Raw genomic sequence first — 13032 nt, 5'->3', positions numbered from 1 at the left:
CAAATCATTAGCATAAATTCCCTGTGCCCACATTCAATTGCTCTGATTAAGCTATCCTAGAGTAAGCATCAGTTCATCGAACAGTTCACAAAATAGCGGCTGCAAGGACAGTCTCACAAAATGGCCACCTCCATTCCTGTTAACTGATTGCCGTTCTTTCTGGCCAACAAGACCATAAGGTGTAGAAGCCAAATTAGGCCATTAAGCTGCTTAAGTCTGCTCCATTATTCAATTATGGCTGATTCTTTTCAACCCTATTCTTTGCCTTCACCCCATAATCTTTAACTTTGTCTTACCAATCAAGAACCTATCAATCACTGTTTTAAGTATGCCCAGTGTCTTGGCCTCCACAGCTGTCTGTGGCAATAAATTCCACAGGTTCACCACCGTCTAGCTAAATTCTTCCTCATCTCTATTCTAAAGAGATATCCTTCTATCTGAGGCTGTGACCCCTGGTCTTAGACTCTCTCAGAATAGGAGACATCCTCTGGACGTCAACTTTATCCACGGTCTGGGCTCCCCCCTTATTATTCTAAACTCCAGTGATTAAAGACACAGACGCATCTAACACTTCTCAAACATCAAGACTTTCACTCCTGGGATCATTCTTGTAAATTTCCTTTTCACCTTCTCCAGGGCCAGCATATCTTCCCTTGGATATGGGGGTAAAAATGTTCACTATGCTCCAAATGCAGTCTGACTAAAGCCTTATAAAGCCTCAGTAGTACATGCTTTCTTTTATATTCTAGTCCTCTCAAAATGATAGTTCATTTTCCTCCCCTACTGCCAACTTTACCTTCAATTTAACCCTTCCAGTCCAAATGTCTTTTAAAAATTGTTATTATACACATTTATACCACTTCTGCTGGCAGGTAATTCCACACACCTACCATCCTCTGCCTGAAGATGCTGTCACTCAGCACCCTTTAAAATCTCACACCTTTCACCTTAAACCTATGTCTCCTAGTCTTGATTCCAAAACCCTGGGAATAAAGATGAAAGATTATCTTCATTTGTCACATGTATATAGAATCACACAGTGAAATGTACCATTTGTGTCAATGACCAACATGGTCCAAGAATGAGCTGGGGGCAGCCCGCGAGTGTCACCATACTTCCAGCCCACAACTTACTAATCCTAACCCGTACATCTTTGGAATGTGGGAGGAAACAGGAACAGCTGGGGAAAACTCAAGCATTCCACGGGGATTTCACCATCTGTAAATCTGCTGATGACACCACTGTTGTTGGCAGATCTCAGATGGTGACGATGAGGTGTACATGAGTGAGATTATGAGGTGACGCATACTTGGCAAATTTTGCGGGCAACATTGAGGATTTGATTTGTCTTTTTCCCAGATAAAGAGTCTTCGGAACAAGAGGGAACATCAGTAGGGAACTTTAACCTACTGTCTGAAACAATTAATGCCACAAAGACCGGACGCTCAACTATCTTCAAGTCAACGTAGGTACATAGAACGTCAACAATCAACGTCCCTGCTGGGAGGTACAACTTGTTCCATGAACCACAAGCAATCTGAGTGCAGGGGAATGAAAATCCAGTCATAGTCTAACACAACATCCAGGATTTCAAACCATCCTGCCCTCAGAGAACTCCCTGGGAGGAAGTAACAGGCATCAGTCAGTGTACCGATCTTCCCTTGAATGAGAGGGACTGAGAGACACTGGTCAGTGTGCAGATCACTCTCTGAAATAAAGGGCGAGGCACCAGCCAGTGTACCGATCACACAACCCAAACAGGAAGGGACAGAGAGATTCAGGTTAGTGTAAAGATATCGCCCTGAAACAGAGGGACTGAGAGATACCGTTCAGTAGAGAGGGACTGAGAGACACTGGTAAATATGCAGATAACCCCCAGAAAGAGGGGGATTGTGAGGTACTGGTCAATGTACAGAAATGTATCTCTCAGGAGAGTGAGATTGAGAGACGCCAGTCAGTGTACAGATATCCCCCTGAGGGAGAGGAACTGAGAGATACCAGTCAGTGTATGGCTCTCTCCTTGAGAGAGAGGAACTGAGAGATACCAGTTGGTGTACAGATCTCCCCCTGAAAGAGGGGGACTGAGAGACACTGGTCAGTACACAGGTCTGCCCTTGAGAGACAGGGACTGAGAGACACCAATTAGCGTACAGATCTCCATCTTAAAGAGGGACTGAGAGACATTGGTTAGTACACAGATCTCTTCCTGAGAGACACCAATTAGCATACAGATCTCACTCTGAAAGAGGGACTGAAAGACACTGGTCAGTACGCAGATCTCTTCCTGAGAGACAGGGACTGAGAAAAACCAGTAATTGTACTCTAAAGCCCTTTAATTTTTTTTTCTCTCCAAGAATGTGATCTGCTCTCCAGGAATGAGACAGGGCAGTTGACAGAAGTTAATGTAGGGGAACCCTTTGCACCCAGTGATTCACAATGCCATTAATTTCAAAGTAAATATGCAAAGAGATAGGTCTGGTCCACAGATTGAGAGTCCGTATTGGAGAAAGGCCAGTTTTGGCAGTATCAGAAAGGATCTGGCAATTGTGTATTGGGACAGGCTGTTTTCTGGCAAAGGCATCCTTGGTAAGTGGGAGGCCTTCAAAAGCTTGTATGAATAAAAGGTAAAGATAACAGGTTTAGGGAAGCTTGGTTTTCAAGAGATACTGAGGCCCCGGTTAAAAAAAGGAATAAGAGGTGTGTAGCAGGTATAGGCAGGTAGGAACAAACAAGGTGCTTATAGCGTATGAGAAATGTGAGAGAACACTTAAGAAAGAAATCATGAGGGCTAAAAGAAGACATGATGTTGCCCTAGCGGACAAGGTAAAGGAGAATCCTAAGAAATTCTACATATATATTAAGAGCAAAAGGATTACAGGGGACAACATTGGTCCTCTGGAAGATTAGAATGGTAATCTATCCATGGAGCCTAAAGAGATGGTGAGATCTTAAGTGAATTCTTTGCATCTGTACTCAGGAGACAGACACAGTGTCGATAGAAATGAGGCAAAGCACCATCAACTTCATGGGTACTATACAGATTGCAGATGAGGAGGAGTTTGCTGCCTTGAGGCAAATTAGGGTGGATAAATCCCCAGGGCCTGACAAGGTGTTCCCTTAAACCCTGTGGGAGGCAAGTGCAGAAACGGCAGGGGCCCTAGCAAAGATATTTAAATCATCCTTAGCAACATGTGATATACCAGAGGATTGAATGTTGTTCCGCTGTGTAAGAAAGGATCTAAAAATAAACCAGGAAATTATCAGCTGGTGAGCCTGACAGAGTAGCAGGAAAGTTATTGGAAGGTATTCTAAGGGACCAGATATATGAATATTTGGATAGACCTGGACTGATTATGGATGGTCAGCATGGCTTTGTGTGTGGTAGGTCCCGTCTAACGTACCTCATGGAGTTTTTTGAGGAAGTACCAGGAAGGCTGACAAAGGCAAGGCAGTGGATGTTGTCTACATAGACTTTAGCAAGACATTTGACAAGGTCCTGCACAGGAGGTTGGTTAAGAAGCTTCAGTCACTTGGTATTCAAGATGAGATAACATATTGGATTATTACACTGGCTTTGTGGGTGAAGCCAGAGAGTGGTAATAGATGGTTGTCTCTCTGACTGGAGGCCTGTGACTAGTGGAGTGCCACAGGGATTGGTGCTGGGTCCATTGCTGTTTGTCATCCATATCAATGATCTGGATGATAATGTGGTTGAGTGGATCAGCAAATTTGCTGATGACACCACGGTTGGTGGTGTAGTGGGCAGCAAGACAGACTATCAGAGCTTGCAGCGGGATCTGGACTGGCTGGAAAAATAGGTTGAAAAATGGCAGGTGGAAGTTAATGCAGACAAGTGTGAGGTGTCGCACTTTGGTACGACCTTCCAAGGTAGGTCTTACACAATGAATGGTAGGGGACTGAGGAGTGCGGTACAACAAAGGGATTTGGCAATACAGGTCCATACTTCGTGGAAAGTGGCATCACAGGTAGATAGGGTTGTAAAGAAAGCTTCTGGCACATTGGCCTTCAAAAATCAAAAGTACTGAGTAGAGGAGATGCGACGTTATGGTGAAGTTGTACAGGATGTTTGTGAGGCCTAATCTGGAGTATAGTGTGTATTTTTGATCACTACCTACAGAAAAGATGTAAATAAGATTGAAAGAGTATAGAGGAAATTTACAAGGATGTTGCCAGGTCTGGAGGACCTGATTTATGAGGGAAGATTGAATAGGTTGGGAGTTATTCCTTGGAATGTAGAAGATTGAGGGGAGATTTGATAGAGGCATACAAAATTATGAGCGGTATAGGTAGGGTAAATGCAAGCAGGCTTTTTTCAACTGAGGTTGTGTGGGACTACTACAGGAAGTCCTGGGTTAAAGGTGAAAAGGTTAAGGGAAACATAAGGGGAAAACTCTTCACTCAAAGGGTCATGAGAGTATGGGATGATCTGCCAGTGCAAGTGAAGCATGCAGATGTATTTCAATGCTTAAAAATAGTCTGGATAGGTACTTGGGCGGTACAGGTATGGAGATCTATGGTCCTGGTGCAAGTCAGTGGGAGTAAGCAGTTTAAATGGTTCAGCATGGATTAGATAGGCTGAAGGACCTGGTTCTATGCTGTATTTTTCTCTAACTCTACTATATTTTCTGATTTACATTAGGAAGAAACACCTCAAGCAATTTGTCTCCAAGTACGAATCTCTGGATACCGAGATGCCTGGAATTCGGAAATTTGAGGACACTCCCGCCTCTCAACCTTTGACTCTCTGCGTAGAATGTCCGGTAAAAGTCATCTGTCTCCCTCTTTGCCTGTGACTATTGGACCTTGAAGAGGCTGGTGTGGAGGATAGGCTTAGAACAGTGAAAGGAATGGAGGGTGGAGAGTGAATGTGAGGTGTCCCCCAGACAGATCTCCAATGAAAAAGCCTGCAAACCCCCATCCCCATCAGATACCACTGCTCCTCCCTATCACGGAGAGTCTCCATGTTCTCTCTGCTCGTCTACAGCCTTAGATCGTACCTGTTCGCTTACTTTTCCTGTCCTTGACCTAAAACATTATCTCTTCTCCCTCCTGCCATCTGGCAAAAGGCACCGAAGTATTCGGGCTCTCACGACGAGACTATGTAACAGTTTCTTCCCCCAAGTCATCAGACTCCTCAATACCCAGAGCCTGGACTGACACCAACCTACTGCCCTCTACTGTGCCTGTTGTCTTGTTTATTATTTATTGTAATGCCTGCACTGTTTTGTGCACTTTATGCAGTCCTGGGTAGGTCTGTAGTCTAGTGTAGTTTTGTGTTGTTTTTTACGTAGTTCAGTGTAGTTCATGTAGCACCATGGTCCTGAAAAATGTCGTCTCGTTTTTACTGTGTACTGTACCAGCAGTTATGGTCGAAATGACAATAAAAAGTGACTTGACTTGTTTCTCTCTCCAGAACTCCCTTCTCTAAGTATGTCCAGTTACAATCCTGATGAAGGGTTTCGACCTGAAACTTTGGCTGTTCCTCTCCCCCTCCTACAGATGCTGCTTGACCGGCAGAGATCCTGCAGATTTGAATGTGTGCGGACTCTCTCGTGTCTATTCCCAATATTCTCTGTTGGCTTTCAGCATTAGCCTTTCAAAGTCCCCTAAGTCCCTCCGTACTGGTAATGAGACTACCTCTCGCTCTTGTGAACCACAGACCAACACAGTGCTCAGTCGCACTGTTGAGACAATCTCCATATCCCAGACGTCAACGTGGCAGGTGGAGGTAAAGTGAATTGAGTTAGAGATCAAGAGTTGGAAATGCAGATGTTCAAAAGAACTAAAACACTTTACTTAAGAATATAAGAACTAGGAACAGGATTTCTCTGCTATTCAATAAGATCAGAGCTGATCTGGCCGTGGACTCAGCTCCACCCACCTGCCTTCCACACCCCCCCCCCATAACCCTTAAGTCCCCTATTATGTAAAAATCTAACTGTGCCTTAAATATATTTAATGAGGGGCCGGCTGGTGGTGCAGTGGCATTAGCGCCGGACTCCAGAACGAAGGTTCCCGGGTTCGAGCCCAGTCGGGTCCGCTCCCGAGTACGCTTTCCATCCGTGCCGGGTTGAGTGTCGAGATCGCAACTCGACCTCATAAAATAAAGGGTTAAACACTGCGAAATGTCTGTGTGAAGAGTGGCTCGCCACACAGTCTCTCTCCCTCGCTCCGCGCCTTGTAAAGGCATGAAAAAGACATCGTCCCGCCAACATCGCACACACACGCGCGTACACGCCAGAAAAAAATATGTTTAATGAGGTAGTCTCTACTGCTTCCCTGCGGAGAATTCCCAGATTCACTACTCTCTTGGAAAAGCAGTTTCTCCTCACCTCCGTCCTAAATCTACTTCCCCGAACCTCCTAGACTTAGCCTTTTTGACCAGTGCAAACACCTTTCCTGGCATTGTGCTAGCATTGGAGAGGGTCCAGAGGAGGTTTATGAAAAGCATCCTTAGGATGAAAGGGTTAACATATGAGGAGCATTTGATGGCTCTGGGTCTGTACTCGCTGAAGTTTAGTAGAATGGGGTTGTGGGGGGGAGCAGAGTCTCACTGAAGCGTTCCAAATATTGAAGGGCTGAGATAGAGTGGATATGGAGACGATGTTTCCAATAGTGGGAAAGTCATTGACCAGAGGACACAGCCACAAAATACAAGGACGACCTTTTAGAACAGAGATGAGGAGGAATTTCTTTAGCCATAGGGTGGTGAATCTGTGGAATTCATTGCCATGGGTGGCTGCTGAAGCTAAGTCATTGGGTATACTTAAAACGTAGGTGGATAGGTTTTTGATCAAAGTTTTAGAGAGAAGGCAGGATAATAGGGTTAAAAGGGAACATATAATCAGCCAGGATCAAATGACAGAGCAGACTTGATTGGCAGAAAGGCCTAATTCTGCTCTATGGTGCAGACTGTCTTTATTTCTTTCATAATTTTATATGTTTCAATAAGGACCCCTCCTGTCATTCTGGTCCCTTGTGCTGAAATCAGAAGCGAACTCGCTGTAGCATTAGGCAACGAGGAGAGCAAGTCCCACTGGACTTTATTGTAAGAGGATCTGAATACAAACATAAAGGCGTCTCAGTAAAAATTACAGGTCATTCCCTGGTTACTCCTTTCCTGTGAAGTTTTTTTGTGGACTGAAGAGTTCGCAGGTGGGAATCGCAGCTGTAAACTGAGATCCCTGCAGCCCCAGAGACGCTGGCGAGATCACCCCAGCTATCTCCCAAACCCGTGATTCTATGTACACAATCTGGGGAAGACCTGTATGTGGGACCTTGGGGACACCCAACCTAAAGCAACAGAGATGCTGGAGGAACGCATCATGTCCACATAATCTATTACGAGAAATGGCTGGCTGCTTCAGACGAGGGGTTTCAACCGAAAATGGCGATTGTCCAAGAACAATACGGCACAGGAACAGGCCTTTCAGCCCACGATGTTGTGCCAGCTAAATTAGTAATCAAATGGCCAACTACGAGGGGTGATTGATAAGTTTGTGGCCTAAGGTAGAAGGAGATGAGTTATACAGCTTTCATCACATGCACATGCAGATCAACTCTTTGAGTGATTATGCAGAAAGTTTGAAGTTAATAACTCATCTCCTTCTACCCTAGGCCACAAACTTATCAATCCCCTGCTGTGGACACTTTCTGGAGGTCCAAGATCCGTATGCTCCATGACCGCTGGACTGAGTGTGTAAATGTAGGAGGGGACTATGTTGAAAAATAAATGCGCTAGGTTTTCTAAAATTGACTCCTTCTACCTTAAGCCACAAACTTATCAATCACCCCTCATAAGCTAAACCCTCATGCCTACATATTGTCTAAATCCTTTCATTCTCTGCACATCTATGGACCTCTCTAAGAGCCACCTGAATGCCTCTATTGTATCTGGCTCCACCACCAACCGGCTCAAGGAACTCACCACGGTCTGCGTATATATAACAAAAACTTGACCCATGCATCAACTTTATTAATTTTGTTCAAACTTGACACTTATATGTATTAGGAAATTGCTGTGGTGTGTTGGCACAGCGTGCAACAAAAAACAAAATTCAACAATTACACAGAATAAAGAATTATATAAAAATAAGATCAGAAGTACAGATATAGAATCAAATAATATAGAATAAGAACATAAATACCAGCATGTAGTTACAACATAAAGAGCATTATAAAGAGTGGTCATCTCCCTTGAGTTTACCCCGCTCCCTCACCTTAAACGCATGCCCGCTGGTACTAGATATTTAAACTTGCATTGGACGTTGGATGATTGAAGGTCAGACTGGAATTGCTAACCTTTCAGAAGAATCCTGGCAATACTGGAATGCCCTGGGAATCCTGGAGATGGAGTCTGATCTAGTCCCAGAGAGTGAAATTAAATTAGCGATGCATTAAACAAAATAGTTCTTTGTTTCAGCGGCAACGTAATTACTGAAGCCGGGGTAATAGGCTATGGGGCCAACTGTCCCATTAGGGAATGAAGGTTGATCCTGCCTGAGGTGGTGTGGGATGGTGGTGTTGTCCGAGCAACGGAGGGGGAGGCAGGGTTGGTGGTGTGTGACCTCAGCATCAAACTTCCAAGAGGGCGTCCCAGCCAAGAATCAGCGCCCGTATTTTGACCGCAGCTGACCCCTGTTTTGTGGTATCCACTGCAGGCTGAGCTAGATCTTACCCACCAGGACATCATGTCGGCAGTCGAGAATGTCCTCCCCGATGCCTTCGCAGATGGGAAGATCACTAGCATCCAGTTCGAAAACGTCAACGTCATCTGCGGCTCCTCGGGGCTGAAGAACAGGTGAGGGGCGGGCATTGAGGGGTGGTGGGAGGGTGAAGTGAGTGAAGTCTTTGGTCAGACCACATTTGGGGCATTTATTGCAAGCGGTTTTGGGCCCCTTATCTAATAAAGGTGTGCTGGCACTGGGAAGGGTCCAGAGGAGGTTCACAAGAATGATCCCAGGAATGAAAAGGTTAATGAATGAAGAGTGCTTGATAGATCAATGCCTGTTTTCATTGGAGTTTAGAAGAACGGGGGGGGGGAGTGGGGGGAAATCTCATCGAAACCTATTGAATATTGAAAGGCTAGATAGAGTGGACATTGGAGATGACGTTTCCTACAGAGGGGGAGTCTAGGACCAGAGGACCCAGCCTCAGAGTACAAGGGCACCCTTCAGAAGACATGAGAAATTTCTTTCACCAGAGTGTGGTGAATTTGTGGAATTCATTGCCACAGGTGGCTGTGGAGGCCAGGTCATTGGGTACATTTAAAGCAGAGGTTGATATGTTCTTGATTAGTAAGGGTGTCGAAGATTGCAGGGAGAATGGGGTTGAGAGGGACAATGAATCAGCCTTGATCAAATTGCAGAGTAGACTCTCCACTCCATTTTCCCTGCAATCTTTGAATTTGTGTGTGGGTGGCTCCTCTTTCCACAGTTCACTCCAACAGTCTATGCTACCACCTCGGACTGCTCTGTGCCAACACTGTGCCATCAGCCCTTGTGCTCTGCATCTGAAGTGTTGAATAACATGGCATCTGAACTACAGCAACAAGCAACTCTGTGCATTCTTTCCGTGTTGCACCCTGCATAGCTTAGGGCCATAAGACATAGGAACAGTATTAGACCAAATGTCCCATTGGGTCTTCTCCACCATCATGGCTGATTTATTATCCCTCTCAGCCCCATTCTTCTTGTAGCCTTGTTTCAATGCAATGTTGGCATTTATTTTAAGAGAACTAGAATATAAAAGCAAGGGGGTGGAATCTCATTGAAACCTATTGAGTATTGAAAGCCCTAGATAGAGTGGAATGTGGAGAGGATGTTTCCCGTAGTGGGGAAGTCTTGGACCAGAGAGCGCAGCCTCAGAACAGAAGGATGTCCCTTTAGAACAGAGATAAGGGGGAGTTTCTTTATCCTTGGGGTGGGAGGGGTTGGTAAATCTGTGGAATTTTTTGCCACAGGTGGCTTTGCAGGCCAAGTTTTTGGGTATATTTAGAGCAGACATTAATAGGTACTTGGTTAGTCAGGTCATCAAAGGATACTGAGCGAAGGCAGGAGAAAGGGATTGAGGGAGCTGATAAAGCAGCCATAATGCAATGGCAGAGCAGACCTGATGGGCCTAATGGCCTAATTCTGCACCTATGTCTTGTGTCACAGGCCCTTCAATCCACCACGTCTATGCCAAACTAAACTAATCTCATGGTCTATATCCAACCCTCCCCTGCATATTAAGCCTTGAATTTCCTTAAGAGTTTCTAGAGCAAGGGTTCCCAACCTTTTTTATGGCATGAACCCCCTACCATTCACCGAGGGGTCCGTGGACGCAGGCTGGGAACACCTACAGTAGAGGCTTCTTTAGTGCCTTGATTGCATCTTCCTACATCACCACACCCAGCGGACCTTTCCTGGCACCCATCACTCCCTGAAAAAAATAAAATGTGCCTCATCCGTCTCCTTTAAGCCTTCCTCCTCTCACCATAAATGCATGTCCTGCAGTGCTTGATGTCTATACTCTGGGAAAAAAAGATCCTGGTTGCCTACTCTATTTCTGCCTCTTAGAATTGTATAAACTTCCGTCAGGTCTTACTTTAGCCTCTGATGCTAAGTTTACTACATAGTGCACAGAGCAATTCCTGGGCCCTTCGACCCATGATATTGTGCCAATCTCCATAACCTACTCTAAGATCAATCTAACCTTCCCTCCCACATAGATCTCCATTTTTCTATCATCCATGGGCCTCTCTAAGAGCGTTATAATTGTTCCTAATGTATCTGCCTCTACCACCACTCCTGGCAGTGTGTTCCAAGCACTCACCACATTCTGTGAAAAAAGAACAACTAACTCTAACATCCCCCCACCCCTATATTTTCCTCCAGTCACCTTAAAATTATGCCCTTTCATATTTGCCATTTCCACCTTGGGAAAAGAAGTCTCTGGCTGTCCACTTGATCTATGCTTCTTATCATTTTGTACACCTTTATCAAGTCACCTTTCACCCTCCTTTGCTCCAAAGACAAAAAAGGCCCAAGCTTGCTCACTTCATCCTCATAGGACGTGCTCTCTAATCCAGGCAGCCTCATGGTAAATTTCCTCTGCATCCCTCTCGTATTGGGGCACAATACCACCACCAGGTGAGCTGCTTCTCCCATGACCTCCAATAACCACAACCAACTTCCTTTGTGCAAGGTGACTTTAGCCCTTGGAGTATTTTCCATTTCATGCTCATTGGCAAGCTTCACAAGAACTCATTGAGGTTTCTCCTTGTCAAATGGTGACTTCATGCCAGGGGAACTCCCTCTGACTTCACCTCTGGAAATCAGTCCTTTGGTTATCATTCTGCCTCAGTGTACTGTGTAATTATTTGATCTGTATGAACAGTCTGCAAGACAAACCTTTCACTGTATCATGGAAACCAACCTCTCTTCTGTAGAGTGTCTACACTTCTCCTTGCCTTGGTAAAACAGACAACATAATCAAAGACCCCCATCCTTCCCAGACATTCTCTCTTCTACACCCCTCCCACTGGGCAGAAGATACAACAGCCTGATAGCACGTAGCGCCAGTCCCAAGTATGGCTTCTATCCCTATTATCAGACTTGTAGGATAAGATGGACACTTGGCCTCATAATCTACTTTTTTAGTTAGCTTTTACACTTTATCCTGAATTGTCAGGGCATCAAAGCTTATGGGAAGAAGGCAGAAGAATGGGGTTGAGAGGGAAAATAAATTGGCCATAAGTCAGCAGAGCGGACTTGATGGGCAAAACAATCTAATTCTGCTCCCATATCTTATGGTCTTAAACTTACTGTTTTACCTTATCTAGCTCAATGCACTGTGTAATGATCTATTCTGTAAGAACAGTACGTAAGACAAACTTTTCACTGGTTCTCACTGCCAGTGACAATAATAAAATAGTAATATAATTAGCAAGAAGTGAAAGATTGAGGTTCGGGTGAGAATGCAGAGTTGAGGCTATTATCGGCTCAATTACGACTTCATTACATTTAGAGCCACCTGGCAGCATAGCGGTAAGTGTAACGCTGTACAGTACCAGTAACTTGGCTTCAGTCCCACCGGTGTCTGTAAGCCGTTTATACAATCTCCCCACACCGTGTGGGTGCTTCAGTTTCCTCCCCCATTCCAAAGACGTACTGGTTGGTGGTAAATGGGCCACATGGGTGTAATTGGGCGGCGTAGGCTCGTTGAGCTGTTACTCCGCTATATCTCCAAAAACTAAATTTAAATTAAACAGCTGAGCAAAAAGCACATACATGAGACCCAAGAAACCTCCTCCGCAACCCTCTCCAGTTTCAGCCTTAAGGACATGATGACCTTCGCTGTGCGCACAGCTGCAGTGAGAGGAAAGTTAACCCTTTCTTCCTTCCACTCAGGTGGATGTTCACCGTCTCTGATTTCCAAACCCGGAGCCTGTTCCTCAACTCGGGGCTGATCGTCAACAAAACGTACCTGGCCGTGCAACGCTACGATGACCTCTTGATGGAGGACTACAGGCTACACCTGCGGAGGGCAATGGCACAGAAGAAGATGCTGGAAACTCTGAACGAAACGGCCAACCTGGGAATGAAGTCCAGGTAGAGACCAGGCAGACTCTAAGGTGGGGGGGGGGGAGGGTGGTGAACAGTGGTGGGTGGGTGAAGGGTGAGCAGTTGAATGGGGCAGGAGGTGTTAATCTTGCCTTAAAAGTTGCTCGATGTTCAATAAAAAAATAAAACCAAAATAAACTATTGTTCTTTTTTTTTGCCCTATTGCCTGACAGTGTTAATTTTTGTATTCTTTTCTTTTGGGGCAAGTCCTCCCTCTCAATAATGTGAAATTCATTGCCACAGACGCATTTGGTATATGTAAAGCAGAGTAGATTCTTGATTAGTAGGGAGTGAATACATCAGCCATGATGGGATGGTGAAGTGGGCACAATGGGTAGAATGGTCTAATTCTGCTCCTATGTCTTAATGGTCCTTTGGATTGTTGTCACAGCAACTGGGGAATTTG

At 45.1% G+C, this 13032-nt stretch overlaps 1 protein-coding gene across 1 annotated transcript; it reads left to right on the top strand.

The window, feature by feature from the left end:
* Positions 1-1473: 1473 nt before the first annotated feature.
* On the top strand, positions 1474-12623 carry LOC134353948 (putative uncharacterized protein C19orf81). The gene is made up of 4 exons (XM_063062533.1): positions 1474-1507; positions 4661-4781; positions 8682-8821; positions 12414-12623. The coding sequence occupies exons 2-4, from the start codon at positions 4713-4715 to the stop codon at positions 12616-12618; spliced, it is 414 nt and encodes a 137-aa protein (XP_062918603.1). The 5' UTR covers positions 1474-1507; positions 4661-4712; the 3' UTR covers positions 12619-12623.
* Positions 12624-13032: the final 409 nt, after the last annotated feature.

The sequence above is a fragment of the Mobula hypostoma genome, chromosome 11 (genome assembly GCF_963921235.1).
Source record: "Mobula hypostoma chromosome 11, sMobHyp1.1, whole genome shotgun sequence".
Lineage (NCBI taxonomy): Eukaryota > Metazoa > Chordata > Chondrichthyes > Myliobatiformes > Myliobatidae > Mobula > Mobula hypostoma.
This window is presented reverse-complemented; position numbering and strand designations above follow the sequence as displayed.

Coding starts and splice junctions, on each gene's coding strand:
- LOC134353948 (XM_063062533.1), top strand. CDS start 4,713: ATGCCTGGAATTCGGAAATTTGAGGACACTCCCGCCTCTCAACCTTTG. Junction 4,782..8,681: donor CTCTCTGCGTAGAATGTCCG/GTAAAAGTCATC, acceptor TATCCACTGCAG/GCTGAGCTAGATCTTACCCA. Junction 8,822..12,413: donor TCCTCGGGGCTGAAGAACAG/GTGAGGGGCGGG, acceptor CCTTCCACTCAG/GTGGATGTTCACCGTCTCTG.